Consider the following 27,487-nt stretch of genomic DNA (forward strand, 5'->3'; position numbering starts at 1 on the left):
GAACAGTGCCCCATCATTGGTGTCAGTGGGAGGAACAATGCCCCATCATTGGTGTCAGTGGGAAGAACAGTGCCCCATCATTGGTGTCAGTGGGAGGAACAGTGCCCCATCATTGGAGTCAGTGGGAGGAACAGTGCCCCATCATTGGTGTCAGTGGGAGGAACAGTGCCCCATCATTGGTGTCAGTGGGAGGAACAGTGCCCCATCATTGGTGTCAGTGGGAGGAACAGTGCTCTCATCACTGGTGTCAGTGGGAGGAACAGTACACCGTCATTGGTGTCAGTGGGAGGAATAATGCCCCATCATTGGTGTCAGTGGGAGGAATAGTGCCCGTCATTGGTGACAGTGGGAGGAATAGTGCCCGTCATTGGTGACAGTGGGAGGAATAGTCCCCGTCATTGGTGACAGTGGGAGGAATAGTGCCCGTCATTGGCGACAGTGGGAGGAATTGTGCCCGTCATTGGCGACAGTGGGAGGAATAGTGCCCGTCATTGGCGACATTGGGAGGATTAGTGCCCACGTCATTGGCGTCAGTGGGAGGAATAGTGCCACGTCATTGGCGACAGAGGGAGGAATAGTGCCCCGTCATTGGCGACAGTGGGAGGAATAGTGCCCCGTCATTGGCGACAGTGGGAGGAATAGTGCCCCGTCATTGGCGACAGTGGGAGGAATAGTGCCCCGTCATTGTCGACAGTGGGAGGAATAGTGCCCGTCGTTGGTGACAGTGTGAGGAATAGTGCCCGTCGTTGGTGACAGTGGGAGGAATAGTGCCCGTCGTTGGTGACAGTGGGAGGAATAGTCCCCGTCGTTGGTGACAGTGGGAGGAATAGTGCCCGTCGTTGGTGACAGTGGGAGGAATAGTGCCCGTCGTTGGTGACAGTGGGAGAAATAGTGCCCGTCGTTGGTGACAGTGGGAGGAATAGTGCCCGTCGTTGGTGACAGTGGGAGGAATAGTGCCCGTCGTTGGTGACAGTGGGAGGAATAGTGCCCGTCGTTGGTGACAGTGGGAGGAATAGTGCTCACGTCATTGGCGTCAGTGGGAGGAATAGTGCCCCGTCATTGGTGTCAGTGAGAGGAATAGTGCTCCATCATTGGTATTACTGGGAGGAATAGAGACCCATCATTGGTATTACTAGGGGGATTAGTGCCCCATCATTGGTGCCAGGGGGAGGAATAGTGCCCCACCATTGGTATTAGTGGGAGGAACAGTGCCCCATCATTGGTATCAGTGGGATGAACAGTGCCCCATCATTGGTGTCAGTGGGAGGAATAGCGCTCCATCATTGGTATTACTGGGAGGAATAGTGACCCATCATTGGTATTACTAGGGGGATTAGTGCCCCATCATTGGTGCCAGGGGGAGGAATAGTGCCCCACCATTGGTATTAGTGGGAGGAACAGTGCCCCATCATTGGTGTCAGTGGGATGAACAGTGCCCCATCATTGGTGTCAGTGGGAGGAATAGTGCTCCATCATTGGTATTACTGGGAGGAATAGTGACCCATCATTGGTATTACTAGGGGGATTAGTGCCCCATCATTGGTGCCAGGGGGAGGAATAGTGCCCCACCATTGGTATTAGTGGGAGGAACAGTGCCCCGTCATTGGTGTCAGTGGGAGGAGCAGTGCCCCGTCATTGGTGTCAGTGGGAGGAGCAGTGCCCCGTCATTGGTGTCAGTGGGAGGAGCAGTGCCCCGTCATTGGTGTCAGTGGGAGGAGCAGTGCCCCGTCATTGGTGTCAGTGGGAGGAGCAGTGCCCCGTCATTGGTGTCAGTGGGAGGAGCAGTGCCCCGTCATTGGTGTCAGTGGGAGGAGCAGTGCCCCGTCATTGGTGTCAGTGGGAGGAGCAGTGCCCCGTCATTGGTGTCAGTGGGAGGAGCAGTGCCCCGTCATTGGTGTCAGTGGGAGGAACAGTGCTCTCATCACTGGTGTCAGTGGGAGGAATAGTACACCGTCATTGGTGTCAGTGGGAGGAAGAATGCCCCATCATTGGTGACAATGGGAGGAATAGTGCCCGTCATTGGTGACAGTGGGAGGAATAGTGCCCGTCATTGGCGACAGTGGGAGGAATAGTGCCCGTCATTGGCGACAGTGGGAGGAATAGTGCCCGTCATTGGCGACAGTGGGAGGAATAGTGCCCGTCATTGGCGACAGTGGGAGGAATAGTGCCCGTCATTGGCGACAGTGGGAGGAATAGTGCCCGTCATTGGCGACAGTGGGAGGAATAGTTCCCGTCATTGGCGACAGTGGGAGGAATAGTGCCCGTCATTGGCGACAGTGGGAGGAATAGTGCCCGTCATTGGCGACAGTGGGAGGAATAGTGCCCGTCATTGGCGACAGTGGGAGGAATAGTGCCCCGTCATTGGCGACAGTGGGAGGAATAGTGCCCCGTCATTGGCGACAGTGGGAGGAATAGTGCCCCGTCATTGGCGACAGTGGGAGGAATAGTGCCCCGTCATTGGCGACAGTGGGAGGAATAGTGCCCCGTCATTGGCGACAGTGGGAGGAATAGTGCCCCGTCATTGGCGACAGTGGGAGGATTAGTGCCCACGTCATTGGCGTCAGTGGGAGGAATAGTGCCCCGTCATTGGCGACAGTGGGAGGAATAGTGCCCCGTCATTGGCGACAGTGGGAGGAATAGTGCCCCGTCATTGGCGACAGTGGGAGGAATAGTGCCCCGTCATTGGCGACAGTGGGAGGAATAGTGCCCCGTCATTGGCGACAGTGGGAGGAATAGTGCCCCGTCATTGGCGACAGTGGGAGGAATAGTGCCCCGTCATTGGCGACAGTGGGAGGAATAGTGCCCCGTCATTGGCGACAGTGGGAGGAATAGTGCCCCGTCATTGGCGACAGTGGGAGGAATAGTGCCCCGTCATTGGCGACAGTGGGAGGAATAGTGCCCCGTCATTGGCGACAGTGGGAGGAATAGTGCCCCGTCATTGGCGACAGTGGGAGGAATAGTGCCCCGTCATTGGCGACAGTGGGAGGAACAGTGCCCCGTCATTGGCGACAGTGGGAGGAACAGTGCCCCGTCATTGGCGACAGTGGGAGGAACAGTGCCCCGTCATTGGCGACAGTGGGAGGAACAGTGCCCCGTCATTGGCGACAGTGGGAGGAACAGTGCCCCGTCATTGGCGACAGTGGGAGGAATAGTGCCCCGTCATTGGCGTCAGTGGGAAGAATAGTGCCCCGTCATTGGCGTCAGTGAGAGGAATACTGCCCTGTCATTGGTGTCAGTGGGAGGAATAGTGCCGCGTCATTGGTAGCAGTGGGAGGAATAGTGACCCGTCATTGGTGACAGTGGTAGGAATAGTGACCCGTCATTGGTGACAGTGCGAGGAATAGTGACCCGTCAGTGGGAGGAATAGTGCTCCATCACTGGTATTAGTAGGAGGAATAGTGCCCCATCACTGGTATTAGTGGGAGGAATAGTGCCCCATCATTGTGATTAGTGGGAGAAATACTGCCTCAAGATTGGTATGTGGGAGGAATAGTGCCCAAACATTGGTGACAGTGGGAGGAATAGTGCCCCATCACTGGTGTCAATGGGAGGAATAGTGCCCTCATCTTTAGTGTCTTGGGAGGAATAGTACCCCTTCATCGGTGTCAGTGGGAGGAATAGTGTCCCATCATTGGTGTCAGTGTGGGAGGAATAGTGCCCCATCATTGGTGTCAGTGGGAGGAATAGTTCCCCATCATTGTGATCAGTGGGAGGAATAGTGTCCCATCATTGGTATCAGTGGTAGGAATAGTGCCCCATCATTGGGATTAGTGGGAGGAACAGTGCCTCAACATTGGTATAAGTGGGAGGAATAGTGCCCAATCATTGGTGACAGTGGAAGGAATGGTGCCCCATCATTGGTGTCAGTGGGAGGAATAGTGCCCCATCATTGGTGTCAGTGGGAGGAATAGTGCCCTATCATTGCTGTCAGGGGGAGGAATAGTGCCCAATCATTGGTGTCAATGGGAGGAATAGTGCCCTCATCTTTAGTGTCTTGGGAGGAATAGTACCCCTTCATTGGAGTCAGTGGGAGGAATAGTGCCCCGTCATTGGCGTCAGTGGGAAGAATAGTGCCCCGTCATTGGTGTCAGTGGGAGGAATACTGCCCTGTCATTGGTGTCAGTGGGAGGAATAGTGCCGCGTCATTGGTAGCAGTAGGAGGAATAGTGACCCGTCATTGGTGTCAGTGGGAGGAATAGTGACCCGTCATTGGTGTCAGTGGGAGGAATAGTGACCCGTCATTGGTGTCAGTGGGAGGAATAGTGACCCGTCATTGGTGTCAGTGGGAGGAATAGTGACCCGTCATTGGTGACAGTGCGAGGAATAGTGACCCGTCATTGGTGTCAGTGGGAGGAATAGTGCTCCATCATTGGTATTAGTAGGAGAAATAGTGCCCCATCACTGGTATTAGTGGGAGGAATAGTGCCCCATCATTGTGATTAGTGGGAGAAATACTGCCTCAAGATTGGTATGTGGGAGGAATAGTGCCCAAACATTGGTGACAGTGGGAGGAATAGTGCCCCATCACTGGTGTCAATGGGAGGAATAGTGCCCTCATCTTTAGTGTCTTGGGAGGAATAGTACCCCTTCATCGGTGTCAGTGGGAGGAATAGTGTCCCATCATTGGTGTCAGTGTGGGAGGAATAGTGCCCCATCACTGGTGTCAGTGGGAGGAATAGTGACCCATCATTGGTATTAGTGGGAGGAATAGTTCCCCATCATTGTGATCAGTGGGAGGAATAATGTCCCATCATTGGTATCAGTGGTAGGAATAGTGCCCCATCATTGATATCAGTGGGAGGAATAGTGCCCCATCATTGGGATTACTGGGAGGAATAGTGCCTCAACATTGGTATAAGTGGGAGGAATAGTGCCCAATCATTGGTGACAGATGAAGGAATGGTGCCCCATCATTGGTGTCAGTGGGAGGAATAGTGCCCCATCATTGGTGTCAGTGGGAGGAATAGTGCCCTATCATTGCTGTCAGGGGGAGGAATAGTGCCCAATCATTGGTGTCAATGGGAGGAATAGTGCCCTCATCTTTAGTGTCTTGGGAGGAATAGTACCCCTTCATTGGAGTCAGTGGGAGGAACAGTGCCCCATCATTGGTGTCAGTGGGAGGAATAGTGCCCCATCATTGGTATCAGTGGGAGGAATAGTGACCCATCATTGGTATCAGTGGTAGGAATAGTGCCCCATCATTGGTATCAGTGGTAGGAATAGTGCCCCATCATTGGTATCAGTGGGAGGACTAGTGTCCCATCATTGGTGTCAGTGTGGGAGGAATAGTGCCCCATCACTGGTGTCAGTGGGAGGAATAGTGCCCCGTCATTGGCGACAGTGGGAGGAATAGTGTCCCATCATTGGTATTAGTGGGAGGAACAGTGCCCTATCATTGGTGTCAGTGGGAGGAATAGTGCTCCATCATTGGTATTACTGGGAGGAATAGTGACCCATCATTGGTATTACTAGGGGGATTAGTGCCCCATCATTGGTGCCAGGGGGAGGAATAGTGCCCCACCATTGGTATTAGTGGGATGAACAGTGCCCCATCATTGGTGTCAGTGGGAGGAATAGTGCTCCATCATTGGTATTACTGGGAGGAATAGTGACCCATCACTGGTATTACTAGGGGGATTAGTGCCCCATCATTGGTGCCAGGGGGAGGAATAGTGCCCCACCATTGGTATTAGTGGGAGGAACAGTGCCCCATCATTGGTGTCAGTGGGATGAACAGTGCCCCATCATTGGTGTCAGTGGGAGGAATAGTGCTCCATCATTGGTATTACTGGGAGGAATAGTGACTCATCATTGGTATTACTAGGGGGATTAGTGCCCCATCATTGGTGCCAGGGGGAGGAATAGTGCCCCACCATTGGTATTAGTGGGAGGAACAGTGCCCCGTCATTGGTGTCAGTGGGAGGAGCAGTGCCCCGTCATTGGTGTCAGTGGGAGGAGCAGTGCCCCGTCATTGGTGTCAGTGGGAGGAGCAGTGCCCCGTCATTGGTGTCAGTGGGAGGAGCAGTGCCCCGTCATTGGTGTCAGTGGGAGGAGCAGTGCCCCGTCATTGGTGTCAGTGGGAGGAGCAGTGCCCCGTCATTGGTGTCAGTGGGAGGAGCAGTGCCCCGTCATTGGTGTCAGTGGGAGGAGCAGTGCCCCGTCATTGGCGACAGTGGGAGGAGCAGTGCCCCGTCATTGGCGACAGTGGGAGGAGCAGTGCCCCGTCATTGGCGACAGTGGGAGGAGCAGTGCCCCGTCATTGGCGACAGTGGGAGGAACAGTGCCCCGTCATTGGCGACAGTGGGAGGAACAGTGCCCCGTCATTGGCGACAGTGGGAGGAGCAGTGCCCCGTCATTGGCGACAGTGGGAGGAGCAGTGCCCCGTCATTGGCGACAGTGGGAGGAGCAGTGCCCCGTCATTGGCGACAGTGGGAGGAGCAGTGCCCCGTCATTGGCGACAGTGGGAGGAATAGTGCCCCGTCATTGGCGACAGTGGGAGGAATAGTGCCCCGTCATTGGCGACAGTGGGAGGAATAGTGCCCCGTCATTGGCGACAGTGGGAGGAATAGTGCCCGTCGTTGGTGACAGTGGGAGGAATAGTGCCCCATCAATGGTGTCAGTAGCAGGAATAGTGCCCTATCATTGGTGTCAGGGGGATGAATAGTGCCCCATCATTGATATCAGTGGTAGGAATAGTGCCCCATCATTGATATCAGTGGGAGGAATAGTGCCCCATCATTGGTGTCAGTGGGAGGAATAGTGTCCCATCATTGGTGTCAGTGGGAGGACTAGTGTCCCATCATAGGTATCAGTGGGTGGAATAATTCCCCATCATTGGGAGGAATAATAACCCATCATTGGTGTCAGTTGGAGGAATAGTGCCCTCATCATTGGTGTCAGTTGGAGGAATAGTGCCCTCATCATTGGTATCAGTGGGAGTAATAGAGCTAGATCATTGGTATCAGTGGGAGTAATAGAGCTAGATCATTGGTATCAGTGGGAGTAATAGAGCTAGATCATTGGTATCAGTGGGAGTAATAGAGCTAGATCATTGGTATCAGTGGGAGTAATAGAGCTAGATCATTGGTATCAGTGGGAGTAATAGAGCTAGATCATTGGTATCAGTGGGAGTAATAGAGCTAGATCATTGGTATCAGTGGGAGTAATAGAGCTAGATCATTGGTATTAGTGGGAGGAGTAGTGCTCTCATTACTGGTGTCAGTGGGAGGAATAGTGCCCCGTCGTTGGTATTGCTAGGAGGAATAAAGCCCCGTCGTTGGTGTCAGTGGCACGAATCGTGCCCCGTCGTTGGTGTCAGTGGCACGAATCGTGCCCCGTCGTTGGTGTCAGTGGCACGAATCGTGCCCCGTCGTTGGTGTCAGTGGCACGAATCGTGCCCCGTCGTTGGTGTCAGTGGCACGAATCGTGCCCCGTCGTTGGTGTCAGTGGCACGAATCGTGCCCCGTCGTTGGTGTCAGTGGCACGAATCGTGCCCCGTCGTTGGTGTCAGTGGCACGAATCGTGCCCCGTCGTTGGTGTCAGTGGCACGAATCGTGCCCCGTCGTTGGTGTCAGTGGCACGAATCGTGCCCCGTCGTTGGTGTCAGTGGCACGAATCGTGCCCCGTCGTTGGTGTCAGTGGCACGAATCGTGCCCCGTCGTTGGTGTCAGTGGCACGAATCGTGCCCCGTCGTTGGTGTCAGTGGCACGAATCGTGCCCCGTCGTTGGTGTCAGAGCGACGAATCGTGCCCCGTCGTTGGTGTCAGCGGGAGGAACAGTGCCCCGTCGTTGGTGTCAGCGGGAGGAACAGTGCCCCGTCGTTGGTGTCAGCGGGAGGAACAGTGCCCCGTCGTTGGTGTCAGCGGGAGGAACAGTGCCCCGTCGTTGGTGTCAGCGGGAGGAACAGTGCCCCGTCGTTGGTGTCAGCGGGAGGAACAGTGCCCCGTCGTTGGTGTCAGCGGGAGGAACAGTGCCCCGTCGTTGGTGTCAGCGGGAGGAACAGTGCCCCGTCGTTGGTGTCAGCGGGAGGAACAGTGCCCCGTCGTTGGTGTCAGCGGGAGGAACAGTGCCCCGTCGTTGGTGTCAGTGTTCCGCAGTTTGGAGATCACTGATCAATGAGGATAAAAATGAATGTAAACACCTGTAGTATTGGGCTGGGACATAACACTGGAAAGTGAATGGGTCTAAACAGGGGCGGACTGAGCATTCGAGCGCTGCTCGAGGGCCCAGGGTCAGTAGGGGGCCCCATGAAATGTCCCTGGTACCTTTTTATAGGCTTTTTGGGTGTGCTGTGAGTGTGGGCAAGGACATAGGGGCACCATAACCCCCTGTTGCTCGGGGGCCCCATGAGTTGTCAGTCCGGCCCAGACCGTCTGAAGTGTATTATGTGCTGTAAATGCTGGGGGTGATGTCGGCAGTATTTGGCATAACTCGGAATCCATCCATGAGAAGCCATGTGTCCTCCTCACAGCACGGCCCACATTGCCTGATGCTCGCCTTGGGTGGCAGCTCTGTAGATGGAAGTCTTGTCCTCCGATATAGAAGCCGGGAGGGATCGATTACAGTCAGCAAAGTCTGACGAGGAGCGCGCTGAGGAGATCAGGGGGGCGAGGAGTTCAGGAAGGCGAGGAGCGCGGTGAGGAGCTCAGGGGGGCGAGGAGCGCGCTGAGGAGCTCAGGGGGGCGAGGAGTTCAGGAAGGCGAGGAGCGCGGTGAGGAGCTCAGGGGGGCGAGGAGTTCAGGAAGGCGAGGAGCGCGGTGAGGAGCTCAGGGGGGCGTCTGCAGTCCGCACTGTCAGGCTGGCCTCCTCACTAGCACACAATGCAGGGTGTGATGGCGGCAGAGCCGGATGGTTCCAGCCAGTTCCTTCTCCGGGTACGTCATCCATCTCTCAGGTGACAGCTGTGTGTAGAAGTGATAGAGCCCAGCCCAATGACCGCTCTCCTCCTCACCTTCCTCCTCTCCTCCGTGACTCAGGTGTGGGCGGGCCTCAGGTGTTCCATTTCACTTCCTCCCTCTCCGGCTCCTCCTTGACCAGCAGCTCCAAGTAAGTTGACGCACCTGGCTGGCGCTGAAGGGTTAAAGGTGGATACCTGGCGATCGGGAACACCCATTTTAGTTTCATCTGAAACCTGCGGAGGACTTGAGAGGGACTGCTGGGTCCGGGAGGAGAGGAGCCCCACACCTGGAGAGAAGGAGACCACCGGTGATCGGAGAGTCCTTCACACAGGGGCCCCAGTTTATGACAACCAATTGACTGATCTACCCGATCCATCGAAATCTAGAAGTGCTGACTACTATAAACAACTCTACTAGAGGAGGGGGTAGGGCAGGTCTCTGGCGTTCTATTTGGTGTATGGCTTTCTGATGGGTTTGGGGCTCAGGAACCCTCAGTAGAGGAATTGGGAAGCAGGGATCCTCTGTAGGGATTGAGACACAGGGACCCACTGTAGGGGGATCAGGACTCCTGGCTCTTCTATAGGGATCAGGACGCAGGGATCCTCTATAGGGGGATCTGGACACAGACCTTAAAGAAAGGGATTCTCTGTAGGGAGCAGGAACCCTCTGTAGGGGCTTAGGGCTCCTTTCTGGGGGGAAATCAGGGCTTAGGGGGATTAGGACACAGATCCTTTTTAGGGACCAGGGTTTAGGGCTCCTCTGTAGGGGGATTGGGGCACAGAGATCCTCTGGAGGGATCACTGGTCTCAGAAGGAATTCAGAGGCAGCTATCACCAGTGTTCAGAGACCTCTTCCAGCAGGAGAATGTACAGGCTGTGCCTCCTTGCTGCTCTCTTAGGAGCTCTACATATCGGACGGTCTGCGTTACATGGCCAGGCCTGTCTGGATAATTTCACCAAAGGCAAGTCTAACTTTGTACTGGAACTCAATGATTCTGTGAGCAGTGGGGCCACATTCCTGTCCTCCCCCCAGCTGGACAGTGGCAGGGACTGTATGGAAGCTTGCTGTAGGACCCCTGGATGTAACCTGGCTTTGGTGGAGATGGTTCCTGACCAGGATGACCGCGTTCACTCTTGTTTCCTGCTGGACTGCATCTACAAGCAGGAATTTGTGTGTAAGCTGGCCAGGAAGGAGGGATTTCTCAGTTACGTCCTGTTAGGCGTCAGCAGCAAGTATTTCCAACGATGGGAAGTGATGGAAGGTGAGTGGTTACTTTGTTGTATCCAATGTGGACACATTGTCCTGATTCTAGTTCTGGGTCCTCCTATAGTTTGATTCTTTAACATTCTCTCACTATGGTAAACCTCCCAATTAACGTCCCTATTCTCTAAATCGGGGGTCTCCAAACGTCCCAATATGAGGGCCACATCATTTACTAACATTACAGTGCTGAATAAATCAGTTTTATAAATTAAAAAATCTAATTTAAATTAATATTTTACTTGGAGATTTTTGGAATCCTCATTACATTCTTTAGATTTATAACAATTGAGAAAAATTTCAGTAAGCAAAGAAATTCCAAATAAATGAGCCCATCAAGGTCTGTTCACAACAGAACACGGTGTGGAAACCCATATTCCGTGCACATTTTCCACACCACATTCAAAACGCACAGGATGTGCAATCTTTTGCTAGTGTCAATGTAATCCTACTGACACCCCAAACGCAGATCACAAGCGCCGTGTGTTTACCTGCACAGGATTGCATGGTACCATACAATCTGGTGCAGTGCATATTTGAAAAGCAGTGCCTGCAATACTTGTAGTGCGATTTCAGCGCAATCATTCCCATCGCCCAGAAACGCAGACTGCTTTCCTGTGCTATTCAGGTGTGAGCTGACCCTCAGAGCTTCCATATAACAGGGTCCCCATCAAAGCCTCCCTATATCAAAGTCCCCCTCAAAGCCTCCTTACATCAGAGGGCTGGATAAAATCTTTCAGCGGGTCAGATTTGGCCTGGCGCCATAGGTTGGAGACCCCTGCTCTAAATAAATAAATAAAAAAATATCTATGTCTGCGGCATGAAGATCCACTTTAAGGATGAATGAACACCGGGATATTAAAATATCATTATGGCTTTAGTCACATGGTGTGACTTATCCTGCGACTTGGGACACAGTCGCATGAAAATTCTCAGCCCATGTATTTCAATGGAAGCTGTTCAAATCTATGCGATTTTTAAAAAAGGTTCCTGCGCTACTTTAATTCAGCTTGAGTACCGTAGACTGCAATGTAAACTCTCAAAAATTGCATGATAGTTGCATCCTAATGCTATCAATGCGACAGTTGTGTTACAGTTGAAGCCAAAGTTACATCCAAGTGACAATGGAAATTTGGAGTCGCGCTAGTGTGAATGGAGCCTTATGCTGGATCTTTCTGCCAGGAGTTGGCAGAAAAATCTAGCATAACAATGCTTAGTCCAGCGTGTATATACAGCATTTGTGTGTAATTTTAGTCTGTGGTTAGAATATCCATTTGTTTTAGACACCAGACTGAAACTACGTGCCTTCGCATGTGTTATGTCCGTGAGCATGGACACATTGAACAATATAGAGCTGCGTTCAGAGGCATAAAATGATGCTTCTAAAGTGGCATTTATATCTGCCAGTGTCTGAGGTCTGAATGGATATCTCCTTGGTTATCACTCCACGCTTATTTGAAACTGAAGGGTTCCATGATACCTTTCTTCTATTATTATACAGTATTTATAAAGTGCCAATAGTTCGCTCAGCACTGTACCTTACAAAGGGGGACAGAACATGTGACAGAACAATACCAATACAATGCAAAACATGAGGGGATCCCTCACTCGATGTCCGTGCTGCCGCTCGGCTCCGCCTCCTCACCGGTGATTGGGCGCCAGTACTGTAGCTCAGGAAAGGCACACAGGCGGCCAATCACCGGCGAGGAGGCGGAGCCAAGCGGCCCCATGAAAATCAAGGGAGGGAGAGGCCGAAGTGAAGGAAGGAGGACAGCTGACCGCCCGGTAAGTGTGCCATGCAGATGGTACTGCTACAACCAGGTATGCTGGCTGCAGCAGCACCAAGCTGGAACAGGGGTCGGCTAGTTAAGTGTCATTGCTGTCAGTGGGAGGAATAGTGCCCCATCGTTGGTGTCGCTGACACCAACGACGGGGCACTATTCCTCCCCCTCCCACTGACACCAACGACGGGGCACTATTCCTCCCCCTCCCACTGACACCAACGACGGGGCACTATTCCTCCCCCTCCCACTGACACCAACGACGGGGCACTATTCCTCCCCCTCCCACTGACACCAACGACGGGGCACTATTCCTCCCCCTCCCACTGACACCAACGACGGGGCACTATTCCTCCCCCTCCCACTGACACCAACGGCGGGGCACTATTCCTCCCCCTCCCACTGACACCAACGGCGGGGCACTATTCCTCCCCCTCCCACTGACACCAACGGCGGGGCACTATTCCTCCCCCTCCCACTGACACCAACGGCGGGGCACTATTCCTCCCCCTCCCACTGACACCAACGGCGGGGCACTATTCCTCCCCCTCCCACTGACGCCAACGGCGGGGCACTATTCCTCCCCCTCCCACTGACGCCAACGGCGGGGCACTATTCCTCCCCCTCCCACTGACGCCAACGGCGGGGCACTATTCCTCCCCCTCCCACTGACGCCAACGGCGGGGCACTATTCCTCCCCCTCCCACTGACGCCAACGGCGGGGCACTATTCCTCCCCCTCCCACTGACGCCAACGGCGGGGCACTATTCCTCCCCCTCCCACTGACGCCAACGGCGGGGCACTATTCCTCCCCCTCCCACTGACGCCAACGGCGGGGCACTATTCCTCCCCCTCCCACTGACGCCAACGGCGGGGCACTATTCCTCCCCCTCCCACTGACGCCAACGGCGGGGCACTATTCCTCCCCCTCCCACTGACGCCAACGGCGGGGCACTATTCCTCCCCCTCCCACTGACGCCAACGGCGGGGCACTATTCCTCCCCCTCCCACTGACACCAACGGCGGGGCACTATTCCTCCCCCTCCCACTGACACCAACGGCGGGGCACTATTCCTCCCCCTCCCACTGACACCAACGGCGGGGCACTATTCCTCCCCCTCCCACTGACACCAACGGCGGGGCACTATTCCTCCCCCTCCCACTGACACCAACGGCGGGGCACTATTCCTCCCCCTCCCACTGACCCCAACGGCGGGGCACTATTCCTCCCCCTCCCACTGACCCCAACGGCGGGGCACTATTCCTCCCCCTCCCACTGACCCCAACGGCGGGGCACTATTCCTCCCCCTCCCACTGACCCCAACGGCGGGGCACTATTCCTCCCCCTCCCACTGACCCCAACGGCGGGGCACTATTCCTCCCCCTCCCACTGACCCCAACGGCGGGGCTCTATTCCTCCCCCTCCCACTGACCCCAACGGCGGGGCTCTATTCCTCCCCCTCCCACTGACCCCAACGGCGGGGCTCTATTCCATCCCCTCCCACTGACCCCAACGGCGGGGCACTATTTCGCTCCATAAGACACACTTGGGGGGAAATGTCTGTGTGTCTTATAGAGCAGCCGGCCCAGTATTCCTGCCGCTATTGTATGTCCGCAGTCTCTGAACAAATGCGGACACAGTACAGGAGATGACCATAGTTTTTTTTTTTTTTTTTTTTAAACTATAGTCCGGCCCTCCAACGGTCTGAGGGACAGTGAACTGGCCCCGTTTAAAAAGTTTGAGGACCCCGGATCTAGGAGATATTTACACTTCCTCTCATATCTTCTAAAGTTTCTTTAAATTGGAATTAAAGTCCAGCAACTTATCTGTATTTGTCCCATAAACTCTCCCGGATCTGAATTCACCCAGTGAATGCGGTCTATCCATTCAAACGCCACCTTAACTTTATTTTACTTCTATTACTACACACTATAGTCGTGTTTTTTTTGTTTTTTGTTCCCCCCCCCCCCCCCCCCCATCTCCTGAATTTCTAGGATCTTTTATAAATAAAATGTGTCAACAAGGCTATAGTTACATAGTTGGTCTGGCTGAAAAAAGACGTAAGTCCATCCAGTTTAACCCCAAAAACCCCATAATCCTATACCCACTATTGATCTAGAGCAGTGGTTCTCAACCTTTCTAATGCCGCGACCCCTTAATACACCCCCAATATGACCCCCAACCATAAAATTATTTTCGTTGCTACTTCATAACTGTAATTTTGCAGTGGGAGGACTAGCGCCCCATCACTGATGTCAGTGGGATGAATAGTGTCCCATCGTTGGTATCAGTGGGATGAATAGTGCCCCATCGTTGGTGTCAGTGGGAGGAATAGTGTCCCATCGTTGGTGTCAGTGGGAGGAATAGTGTCCCATCGTTGGTGTCAGTGGGAGGAATAGTGTCCCATCGTTGGTGTCAGTGGGAGGAATAGTGTCCCATCGTTGGTGTCAGTGGGAGGAATAGTGTCCCATCGTTGGTGTCAGTGGGAGGAATAGTGTCCCATCGTTGGTGTCAGTGGGAGGAATAGTGTCCCATCGTTGGTGTCAGTGGGAGGAATAGTGTCCCATCGTTGGTGTCAGTGGGAGGAATAGTGTCCCATCGTTGGTGTCAGTGGGAGGAATAGTGCCCCATCGTTGGTATCAGTGGGAGGAATAGTGCCCCATCGTTGGTATCAGTGGGAGGAATAGTGCCCCATCGTTGGTATCAGTGGGAGGAATAGTGCCCCATCGTTGGTATCAGTGGGAGGAATAGTGCCCCATCGTTGGTATCAGTGGGAGGAATAGTGCCCCATCGTTGGTATCAGTGGGAGGAATAGTGCCCCATCGTTGGTATCAGTGGGAGGAATAGTGCCCCATCGTTGGTATCAGTGGGAGGAATAGTGCCCCATCATTGGTATCAGTGGGAGGAATAGTGCCCCATCATTGGTATCAGTGGGAGGAATAGTGTACAATCATTGGCGTCAGTGGGAGGAATAGTGCCCCATCATTGGCGTCAGTGGGAGGAATAGTGCCCCATCATTGGCGTCAGTGGGAGGAATAGTGCCCCATCATTGGCGTCAGTGGGAGGAATAGTGCCCCATCATTGGCGTCAGTGGGAGGAATAGTGCCCCATCATTGGCGTCAGTGGGAGGAATAGTGCCCCATCATTGGCGTCAGTGGGAGGAATAGTGCCCCATCATTGGCGTCAGTGGGAGGAATAGTGCCCCATCATTGGCGTCAGTGGGAGGAATAGTGTACAATCATTGGCGTCAGTGGGAGGAATAGTGCCCCATCGTGGGTGTCAGTGGGAGGAATAGTGCCCCATCGTGGGTGTCAGTGGGAGGAATAGTGCCCCATCGTGGGTGTCAGTGGGAGGAATAGTGCCCCATCGTGGGTGTCAGTGGGAGGAATAGTGCCCCATCGTGGGTGTCAGTGGGAGGAATAGTGCCCCATCGTGGGTGTCAGTGGGAGGAATAGTGCCCCATCGTGGGTGTCAGTGGGAGGAATAGTGCCCCATCGTGGGTGTCAGTGGGAGGAATAGTGCCCCATCGTGGGTATCAGTGGGAGGAATAGTGCCCCATCGTGGGTATCAGTGGGAGGAATAGTGCCCCATCGTGGGTGTCAGTGGGAGGAATAGTGCCCCATCGTGGGTGTCAGTGGGGGGAGGAATAGTGCCCCATCGTTGGTATTAGTGACACAAATGATGGGGCACTATCCCTTCCACTGACACCGATGATGCTTACCTTGCTGACTCCTGCTCCACCCTGGGCTCGCTCTCTCCCTCTCCCATCTACAGCCTGCATACATGGCTGCAGCAGCAAAATTTGCACTTACCTGTCAGCTGTCTTCCTTCTCTGGCCTCTCTCTTCACTCGCTCCTGCAGCTCCCTCGATCTTCTTCGATCTCCGCGTGCTGCCGCTCGGCTCCTCCTCTCCAAGCTCCACCTCCTCGCCGGTGATTGGCCGCCTGTGTGCCTCTCCTGAGCTACAGTTCCGGTGGCCAATCAGTGGCGAGGAGGCGGAGCTGTTGAGTGATCCCGGAGGTGTGGCCAGGTTACAGGGGCAGCATATCATCCCGCCCACAGATCGCCTGAGACAGGAGCGGTGTCTCGGTTCCTAAGACCATCGGAAATATGTGTTTTCTGATGGTCTTAGGCGACCCCTGTGAAATGGTCGTTCGACCCCGAAAGGGGTCGCGACCCCCAGGTTGAGAACCGCTGATCTAGAGGAAGGCAAAAAAAACCCATAAAAAAATCGCTTCCTAATCCCCTGAGAGGATATTCCCTGGATCAACTTTACCTATAAATGTTAGCATCCAGTTGTATTCTGTGTATCTAGGAAATAATCCAGGCCTTTTTTAAAGCAATCCACTGAGCGGACCAAAACCAACTCTTGAGGGAATCTATTCCACATTTGTACAGCTCTCACTGTGAAGAAACCTTTCTGTATTTGGAGATTAAAGTTCTTTTCCTCCAGACGTAAAGAGTGCCCCCTTGTCCTCTGTGATGACCTCAGGGTGAATAACTCTACACCGAGTTCACTATATGAACCAATGATGTATTTATACATGGTGATTATATCCCCCTTAATCTCCTCTTCTCAAGACAGTCTCTAAAACTGCATTCTGTTTATTCCTTTTTTATTTCATGGGTTACTAATAGAGCAGCTTACATCCATGTCTGTGTGGATTCCTGTAGGGGTTAATGTTTACACTAGGTTTCTATTCTGGAATTTACTCTCCCAAGGTTAGACCCTCTCCTGTATTTGTGTGTGTCCTTCTTCTTCCCCCCCCCCCCCCCCCAGACTGGACTCCACGCAGATCATTGTGTATACTTTTCAGAAGTGCTGTGATCTACCATATGGCCAGAGGTATGTGGTCAGCTGACCATCACATTTATGGCCAAAAATATATGAACCGCCCCCCCCCCCCCCTCTAAATGTGTTCTAGGGTTTCCACTGAGTGGTATAGTTGATGTGAAAACATACATTTTAAAACCGTTATGTGTTCAGTTTAGGAAAACCCTTGTTGTGGAGGATCTCGAGTTGCTTGCCTTTTAAATGAAAAAGGGGGAAGGAAGGCACGTGCAGTCCATGAGGGAATGGGCAAAGCAGGAGGGGAAGCTGGGACACTCTATACAAACATTCATGGGTGAGCACTCAATATTAATATCTATGGGTAAACGGGTATACTTCATGACAATGTTCTTGGAGGATTGGGCAAGTGGGGAGAAGTTGGGGCACTCCATAATAACATCCATGGGGGGCACTCCATATTAATGTCTATGGGGAGATGGGGGTACACATCATACTAATGGGGGGCACTCCATATTTATATTAATGTTCATTGGAAAACGAGGGTGCGACCATTCAGGACTGCACTCACCTAGGTGTGACGACCTGGCGTCCACATACAGTTAAATTGCATGTAGTACATGCTGGAATGCCTTTGTGGCACATAGTATAAATTGGGCACACTAACATCTCAGGAAACCAATTGCAGCATAGATTTTCAAACACTCAAAAGGGTATAAAGTCAAAATATATCACTAAAATTTGCAAAATGTATAATAAAGATCTGAGATTTTGACTCTACTACTAAAAAAAGGTTAAAAACTACATAGAGAGGAAGAGCAATCAAAAGGCATACTAGACCCTGGTAAAATTGGGGCAGGATGAAATACAATATTGCAATTACACAAAAAACAGCGCAAAAATGAAATAAATAAAAATAATCACAAATATATAAATGTCCGTGCAAAAAAAAAAAAAAAAATATATATATATAATATTTCAAACATAAGTCCTTATTTTCCCAAAAGGATTTTCAAGACAATGTTCCAAAATGTGCTTCCACCTAATCACCACGTGAAAAATAATATTGACCGCACTCACCAGATGGAGGTGAGTAATAAGCCTCATAGGATATAAGGGATCCTATAGCCCCTCAGGAGGAACTCAAATCGCCTTCTTCACCCTGCTTAGATACAGCAATCATCTTCTACAGTGATTCTTAAAGCGTGAGATCCCTATATTTACAATTTGGAAACTTGTTCCTTTGAAGCCTTTGAGGCTATTAAACAAGGCCTGTTATTTTATTGAAACATGTGAGTGTCCTTATTCTATCGATTTATATGGTATTGAGTGGCAGTATTACACTATGTAGCCTTTTTTTCCTTGCACACTATTGAGGATTCCATGGAGAAGTAGAGTGGAGTCGATTGCTGTATCTAAGCAGGGTGAAGGCGATTTGAGTTCCTCCTGAGGGGCTATAGGATCCCTTATATCCTATGAGGCTTATTACTCACCTCCATCTGGTGAGTGCGGTCAATATTATTTTTCACATGGTGATTAGGTGGAAGCACATTTTGGAACATTGTCTTGAAAATCCTTTTGGGAAAATAAGGACTTATGTTTGAAATATTATATTATACAGTGGGGATTGAAAGTTTGGGCACCCCAGCTAAAAATTTGTATTAATGTGCGTAAAGAAACCAAGGAAAGATGGAAAAATCTCCAAAAGGCATCAAATTACAGATTAGACATTCTTATAATATATGTCAACAAAAGTTAGATTTTATTTCCATCATTTACACTTTCAAAATAACAGAAAACAAAAAAATGGCGTCTGCAAAAGTTTGGGCACCCTGCAGAGTTAATATCTTGTACTGCCCCCTTTGGCAAGTATCACAGCTTGTAAACGCTTTTTGTAGCCAGCCAAGAGTCTTTCAATTCTTGTTTGAGGTATCTTTGCCCATTCTTCCTTACAAAAGTCTTCCAGTTCTTTGAGATTTCTGGGCTGTCTGTCACGCACTGCTCTTTTAAGGTCTATCCATAGATTTTCAATTATGTTGAGATCAGGAGATTGTGAAGGCCATGGCAAAACCTTCAGTTTACGCCTCTTGATGTAATCCCCCGTGGATTTCGAGGTGTGTTTAGGATCATTATCCATTTGTAGAAGCCATCCTCTCTTGAACTTCAGCTTTTTCACAGATGGCATCAAGTTACCATCCAAAATTTGCTGACATTTTATTGAATCCATTTTTCCTTATACTCGTGAGATGCTCCCTGTGCCACTGGCTGCAACACAACCCCAAAGCATGATTGATCCAACCCCATGCTTAACAGTTGGACAGAGGTTCTTTTCATTAAATTCTGTGCCCCTTCTTCTCCAAACGTACCTTTGCTCATTCCGGCCAAAAAGTTCAATTTTAACCTCATCGGACCACAGAACTTGTTTCCAAAATGCATCAGGCTTGTCTATATGTTCATTTGCAAAGTTCAAACGATGATTTTTGTGGTGAGGACGTAGAAGAGGTTTTCTTCTGATGACTCTTCCATGAAGACCATATTTGTACAAGTATCTCTGTATAGTGGAATAGTGTACCACAACTCCAGTGTCTGCCAGATCTTTCTGGAGGGATCGTGCAGTCAAACGTGGGTTTTGAATTGTTTTTCTCACAATCCTGCGAGCTGTTCTGTCTGATATTTTTCTTGGTCTTCCAGATCTTGCTTTAACTTCCACTGTTCCTGATGACTGCCATTTCTTAATTACATTCCGAACAGAGGATATTGACATCTGAAAACGCTTTGCTATCTTCTTATAGCCTTCTCCAGCTTTGTGAGCGTCAACTATTTTCAGTTTCAGTTTTCTAGACAACTGCTTAGAAGAACCCATGGTGCTGATTGTTGGGGCAAGGTCAGATGAGTCTGGGCATTTAAAACCTTTGAGATTGACATCACCTGGTCTTCCCAGATGATGATTGAGAACAATCCATGACACTGGCAGGTCTCAGCTTGGCAAAGGGGGCAGTGCATGCTATAAATTCTGCAGGGTGCCCAAACTTTTGCAGACGCCATTTTTTGTTTTCTGTTATTTTGAAAGTGTAAATGATGGAAATAAAATCTAACTTTTGTTGACATTATAAAAATGTCTAATCTGTAATTTGATGCCTTTTGGAGATTTTTCCATCTTTCCTTGGCTTCTCTATGCACATTAATAAAAAATTTTAGCTGGGGTGCCCAAACTTTCGATCCCCACTGTATATATATATTTTTGCACGGACATTTATATATTTGTGATTATTTTTATTTATTTAATTTTTGCGCTGTTTTTTGTGTTCATTATTGGTGGTTTTCACTGGTGCACAGCTGCATAATTGTATACTTTCCTTGATTGGCGCTGGGATTTTTTAGTTTGTTTACAATATTACAATTATTTATGGAGGTTTTTACAGAATTTTCTTTGCATAAAAAAATATTTATATTGGATTTTTGTTCACAACTAAAAACATTGAAATGTCATAATTTTGGATTTTTTTTTTTTTTTCCCCCCTGGTGAAGGGTTATAGAAAGTGTTAAAAAAGGGGGGTGTCTTTTAGAATGACTTTTTGTTCTGGTTGCAGGTCATTGCCTCTGCCCCCGATGTAGGCGTGGACAGTGATGTCAGCCTGCACACATCCAATGAAATGGTGTGACTGATAGGATGGTGTACAGATCTTATATCTCTAGAGTTGAGTTTTTATTGATGATCTGTGAGGTGAAGGGGGGGAAGAAGGGCATTTATCTGGTCTGCATATCCTCTATTTTCATATGTGAGTGCCACGGTTTACCTCCCATAAATTATTTTTCGATCAAGTTGGGAAGGGCTTTTCATTGCTGTCTGTCCCTTTTTTGGATGAGATTTCCCCTTACTTCTGTCTTTGCAGCTTAGAAAGCTTTACTCCCTTGCTAGAGTAGACCCACATCCTCACCTGGCCTGTTTCTGTTGCCTCTCCTCCATTCAAGCCCTAAAGCCTCTTCGGCATTCCACATTTCCAGGATATTGGATGCCTGTGTCCTCTTCTGCATACCTATCCTTTCTTCACCCCTTCCCCCATGTCACTGCTGAGTACTCCAAATAAATGGGCCAATGAAGAGATGAGATGTTTTTAAGCTGTAGAGGTATAATAGGATCTCTTTTAATGAAGTCACAGACAACAATTTTAGCTTTTCTGCATCAAAAAAGTGAGTTGGGCCTGAATAGCATAAACAAAGTGCAGCGCTAATCAGTAAATTAAGGTGCAGAATTATTCCAAATGACTAAAAGGCAATGAAGCAGTCATAAAATGAATAATTTTGCACCTTAATTTACTGATTAGCGCTGCACATTTTTTTTAATGCGTTTTCCACAAGGCTTTATTTGGTTTCCTTGAGTGTCTAGCTGCTTACCCATAAGAGCGCTCACTTTTATTGCTTTCGTATTCTACACTAGGCCTGAATAGCAATTTACTCATTTACATTTGCAACATTCACTCTGTGGGATGTTGCCTTTTCATTTTTAGTCTCCTCATTTTTCATCTGTGATCAAGCCAGTAAGGGTAGATTTAGATGTGCATTTAAGCCTTGGTTGTGGGTAGGGGAATTGCACGTGTTCCCAGATCCACAGCCGAATCACTCTGCTCTTACAAGATGCGTGGGGCTGCCGTTAATTCTAGATCTGGCACCCCCGCACATCTCAGCCTGCAATGCGTTTTGTGGGTGCGGGAACCACAGGGAAATTGCATGGTCAAAAAGACCAAGTGTTTTATCTGCAGCTGCATTTTTAGACAGGTGCATGCACCTGAAGCCTGACCTGCATTCAAATTGTGCTTTAGAGCAGAGGTATCAAACTGGCGGCCCTTCAGCTGTTGGTGAACTACAAGTCCCATCATGCCTCTGCCTTTGGGAGTCATGCTTGTAACTGTCAATCTTGCAATGCCTCATGGGACTTGTAGTTTGGCAACAGCTGAAGGGCCACCAGTTTGACATTCATGCTTTAGAGCAGGGGTAGGCAGCCTGTGGCTCTCGTGCTGTTGTTGAACTACATTTCCCATGAGACATTGCAAACTTTGCAGTTACAGCTATGACTTGCAGAGGCATTATGGAACTTGTAGTCCTACAACAGCTGGAGAGCCGCAGGTTGCCTACCCCTGCTTTAGAGGCTACTGACAGGTGGTGAGGAAGCAATGTGATTCCTCCTCACTGCCTGTTTTACCCCCATGCTGCATCCACCTAGGTGAAAATGTAAAAAAGGTGTGTGGGTGTTTCTTTTTTCCCCACGAACCTTTCTTTTAAGAAGTTAGAGGTGGCCAGCATGCAATTCCGCATCTTCAATCCTCCCTACTCCCGCACGTCTTAAAGATGCCTTTAGTCTGTTGATTTTCAACAAAACAAGCTCTCCAGCATCAGTTACAGAGATGAATCAAGCCATTTAACACATACAGGGGTACTTACAATGATCCTCTTTTATATATTTATGCAAAACCTTTATTCCAAAGGTAAAAAAAAACGTTTTTCTATAACTGCTTATATAAAGGTACAGCTGCACAGAGAAAAGGAACAGCACAGATGGATTCATCACTTGCTTTGGCTCCACAGGCTGTCCTATTACCGGAATAGTGCCTGCATCTAATTGGATGAAGACTGTTTGGCTTACAATTTTTTATCTGGCTTTCATTTTTCAAACAAAAGGTTTTGGGTGGGAGTGTACTGAGAACTTTATCACCGTGATCTGTGAATGAACTACAAGTCCCGTCTGCCATCAAAGCAGATGACTTGTCATTCTCCATGAACTGCAAGGGCGCTGGTGAGTGCACTCCTACTTCATTCACAAGCCCCTCAGCCTTCACACTGACAGCTGTAGGGCTTGTGTCTGCATGAGCTTGACATTACACCTGTGATCCACTGATCACGTGTGCAATGCTTTGCAGGATCCTGCAGGAGAAAATATGAATGCACTTCTTTTTTTTTTTTTGATTATTATATATTTTTTTTCTAAATGGTAAAGTTATCCTTTCAGCTTTACAGGGCCATTAAGAAGGGCTTGTCTATTGCCTGTGACACAGCACACATAACCTATAAGATCTTTGAGATCGCTAGTTCAGTCAATAGAAGACACTTGGCACATTTGTATTTGACATTTTGCAGGTTAAATATTGACAAGGGGCCCAGCCTTCCACATCTAATACCAACGCAGAGTGAGGAGCTCTTTGTGTAGCAGCTCTAGAGATATGTAAATTGTGTGAGCTTCTCAGCACAAATGACTAGAGAGAGATGTAAACGGCAAACTTATAAAACGGTTTTGTCTGAATAACTGCAAAACTAGCTTAGTATCTCACAAAGGCTTACATCTAATTAGGGGGATATGCTGGGAACTCTGAGCAGCGGAAGTGTAGGATGAAGAGTCTGCTGTCCACATGACCATGCTGGGAATCCTCACTTCTGCACAATGATGCCTGATCTGTGATGGAGGCAGAGCCTCCTGCTAGTCTCTAGGGTTGGTTTCAGCCAGTTTATTTTCATGGCTACGTCATTAATCCCTAAGGTGACGGTGTCTGTGTACAAGTGAAAAAGATTAGTCAGCTGGCCATTCTTCTCCACACCTTCCACTCCTCCTGTGACTCAAACTTTGGAGAATATTCTCAGGTGTACGATTTCACTTCCCTACCATCTCTTGGCTTCCCGTTGGCCAGCAGCTGCTTGTGATCAAAATACTTGGATGGCAGTTAGAGGGTCCAAACAAATCAGGAATTACTGCTGAGAACCATAGATAGAACTTGTGTATATATAATTTATACAAGTGGAAGGGTAATGCCTGCTACACACAGCAAGTGTGTGTGTGCTAAGTGGGCTGAATGGGGGAAACGTTTATTCGAATAAAGTTGTATCTGGATCTTATAACAGTGGTGTGGTACATCAATTTACATATATGCTACACTACAAGCCAAGAAGACCATAGATCCTCTGGGGTTTGGAGGCCGTCTGCCCAGGAACCAGATTACAGCATCAACACTCTAAAATATCAATACCAGTAAGATAATCCTATGGGTCCAGTGCTCTTTTTTTCACTTTCTTCAATGGTCTGAGTTACATGACCGGGCCTGCCTGGACAATATCACATAGAGCAAGTCTAATTTTTTGCAGGAATAAAATGTTTTGTGAGCATTGGGGCCATGTTCCTCTCCTCCCCCAGCCCTAAACAGGGGCAGGGACTTTAAGCAGCATGGTGTTTGAAAAGGAGGATTGGAAAGGCTTTCCATGTCCCACCCTTGGAAAACATGGCATTGTCACTTGGTGTCACTTTCAGATGTTTATCTTGCTGTCTGTTACACTGCTGTGGCATGCACATTTGTGCACTGCAGTGCTCTTCATTCTGAACGGCTTCCGAAAGTGTGACTTCTAAAACTTTTTAGTTTAGGAATGACTTGATTTTGTCTTTTAGTTAACATTTGCAACCAGCACTTTAACGTTTTCTTTGCTGAAACTCTGGATTACTGTGTGAAATTGACTATGCTTCACACATAGTAATACTTGGGCCAGGCATGTGCATCTCATGATATGGAGGGGGGCGGCTGCTGGATTGAATACATTGAGCCCTGTTTTCATTTTGTGTTGGAACTCCTAGAAATAATCTTGTGAAAGGTTTGTACTTGATGCCAGTTCTTTATTTAGAATGGCAAGTATGAATAGAAGTAGGGATCTTTCATAAGGAAAAAAAGTGCTAGCATACAAAGCACCCACCCACCCCGATTCATGAAGCACTGACATGAACAGTACCAGTAGAGCACCCGGTAAACAGCTAGCAAAATAAAAATAAAAACACACACACTGTCCCTTTTATGGCAAAGTGACCGTGTGTAAAGCAACTCCCCAACCTACCAGTACTTTCCTCTCCAACCATCCCTTGCCACTCTTTCCTCCATCGGCAAAATACCTGAAGTCGGAGTCTAGAGGGACAAGAGTTTTGTGTGTCCTTGCCTGCCTGGGCATAGAAATTGTTTGCAAGGTTCAAGCACTGCATCATGGTTTTCATTCTCCCTCACAACAAAAAAAATAACAAACAGTAGGTTTACTGTGGTTCAGTAAGTCAGTTTTGATGCATTTTTTATGTGAGGCAATTGCAGAAAAGAAGAAACAGCAGGATTTGGTTTCTAAAGAGGAACAGCCTTTTCAAAAGAAGGATATTTGTGAGCTATAACATAGCAAACATACTCAACAAAACCCTAAGGTTTTTAACAAACAGATGTTTAATTAGAAATTGTCTAATTAGCTGGGTCGTATTCTGAGAAACTGTCATTGCCATTCTTTGATGTCATGTTAGAACACAGTCTTTCAAATCGGTGGTCTCCAAACTACGGCCTGAGGGCTATATCTGGCCCTTTGCTTGCCCTGGAGCACTTTGCTCCAACTGACACAAGACACTGTTGCTCCCACTGACACCAATAATGGTGTCATTATCCATATCACTATCCCGGTAACGCCAGGACAATTTCTACTTCCAGTGGCCACAGTCCATCTCTCCTAAAGACCAGTGAACTGGCCCTTTGTTTTGGTTTGTAGACACCTGTTAATATAAACCATCTTTAACACAGTTTCTACACTCGTATGCATTAGGAAACTAATATGTCACCGTTTATTCTGGCAAAGACATTTTATTGACCAAGAGATTTGTTCACTGATGTAGTACTAATTGGGGGATAATGAGTAATACATTGTCATAGCCATTGCAAGGAATGACTTCATTTGTTTGCAGACACTATCAGAACTGACCTTTTCTATTCTACACATCAAGTGAACAGACAAAACCCAGTTCCTCATAAGTTTTACCTTTTTACAGTTTACTCATTTAATTATTAATCTAGAGACATTCTGTTATAAGATAAACGCAACAGATGATGCATTTCAGTGCTCATCACTGATAATAGCAGTCCTAGTTCATACAGTGACCAAAACAGTGTCTGACCAAACAGTCATTTAAAGGTTCAGTTGAAGATCCAGATTGTGTAAATAATGGACAGTAACAACCAATTAACAGAAAAATTAGAGTACAAGCCACATAGTATTTATCATGTGATATAAGCAGTCTCTGTTCCTTGTAGTAGATACTGAAACAAAATATGTGAAATGTCAGGTAGTTAGGAGGATTTTGGAAGGGATTCCACTTGAACCAGTAGTAAAATATGAACTCCAAAATGGGAAATTTGCTTTTCAAAAATAGTTAAATGTTGCATTTCATGGTAAATTTTTGTGCATTTGTAATTTAGTACACATGTACCAGTGATAAGAATGGTCACTGGTAGATTAGTGGGTTAGTATTAGGAAATAGAACCAGAGGGGTCGATTTACTAAAGGCAAATGAGCTATTTATTTTGCAAGACAGTTTGTCCCATAGTTAAAGTGACATTCAAGTCCTTTGCTTTTTTTTTTTTTTTTTTAAATTATAATAAACATGTCATACTTACCTGCTCTGTGTAGTGGTTTTACACAGAGCAGCCCAAATCTTCCCCTTCCGGCGCTTCTGGCTTCTCCCTCCTGCTGAGTGCTTGCTGTGGGAGCACCCAAACAGGTACGCTCCCAAGCCGCGGATCTGCCGATCTACACACACACACACACACACACACACACACACACACACACACACACACACACGTGGCTTGGCCCCACCCCTCCCTCTCCTGATTGGCTCACTGGCTAAGGCAGCTGTGGGAGCCATTGGCTCCTGCTGCTATCACAGCCAATCAGGAGTGAGAGTACCCAGAGAACCGAGGCTCTTGTGGACATCGCTGGATCAAAAAGGGAGCTCAGGTAAGTGTTGGGGGGGCTGGGGGCCTGCTACACACAGGTTTTTCTACCTTCATGCATAAAATTCCTTGAGCCTTTAGAACCACTTTAATGAATGTGGTGAGGTTTCACTTTGCAAAGTATACCTGATGGTGTTCAAGAAAGGGGAAAAAAAACAAACCATTTTTGATCAAGGCAGCATGATGCCCTAACATCGATAAGGCTTGCATCAGGCACAGAGAAGCCACCATGTGGCTTGCATGGTCACATCTTCTTACAACTGATTACCTAAATTAAAATGTGAACCTTTTGATTTCATCCTTTCCATTATACTTCATGTTCTGACCACTTTTGTTTCCTCTTATAATCCGCTCCCTCCCCTCCCCTCTTCTCTTTTACCATAAACATGTTCCCTGTTCAGAGACATATAACCTGTTTATGGAGCACTCTGAGGATTTTAGTCTGGGTGTTGGTTAGTCTGATGGTTCCTTTTACCCTTCCTGGTCATCATCTGCTGACCGTCCTAACTACCTAAAGAGTGTTTAGTTTTCAGTTGGTCTAATTAATAGATGAAGGCCTTACCCATATTTAACCCTAAACCTCCTCTCTTCCATTGCATTATTTTTTTTTTCTTTGATCTTGATACTGTAGCAAGAAGTATCCTTTATTTCCCATGTGGCATCAGCACCATACTCGTAAAATTCATGCAGGGGCAGATCTTGCTGAAGTAGAGAATCCCTCAGCACTGCATCTCCCAAGAGCCCTTTTGGGACACAATGGGGTTGATTTACTAAAACTATACACTCTTGGCCTCAGAGACTACGCTCTCTCCTGGCTCTCTTCCTATCTATCACAGCGCTCCTTCAGTGTTACCTATAACGCTGCTACCTCCCCCTCATTCCCCCTCTCTGTTGGGGTCCCCCAAGGTTCTGTCCTCGGACCCCTTCTCTTCTCCATCTACACCTCCTCCCTTGGCCAACTGATACACTCCCAC

The 27,487-nt window shown here is 48.8% G+C and overlaps 1 protein-coding gene across 1 annotated transcript in view; it reads left to right on the forward strand.

The window, feature by feature from the left end:
* The first annotated feature begins 8,769 nt into the window (after positions 1-8,769).
* The window catches only part of SPINT1 (serine peptidase inhibitor, Kunitz type 1), a 70,193-nt gene continuing 51,475 nt past the window's right edge, over positions 8,770-27,487 (forward strand). Inside the window, exon 1 of the mRNA XM_089693033.1 lies at positions 8,770-10,158. Within this exon, the coding sequence (XP_089549159.1) occupies positions 9,762-10,158 (397 nt within the window). The 5' untranslated portion in view covers positions 8,770-9,761. The remainder of the gene's footprint in view (positions 10,159-27,487) is intronic.

The sequence above is a fragment of the Staurois parvus genome, unplaced genomic scaffold, assembly GCF_062004578.1.
Source record: "Staurois parvus isolate SC_StPar_1 unplaced genomic scaffold, SC_StPar_1.0 ptg000610l, whole genome shotgun sequence".
NCBI lineage: Eukaryota > Metazoa > Chordata > Amphibia > Anura > Ranidae > Staurois > Staurois parvus.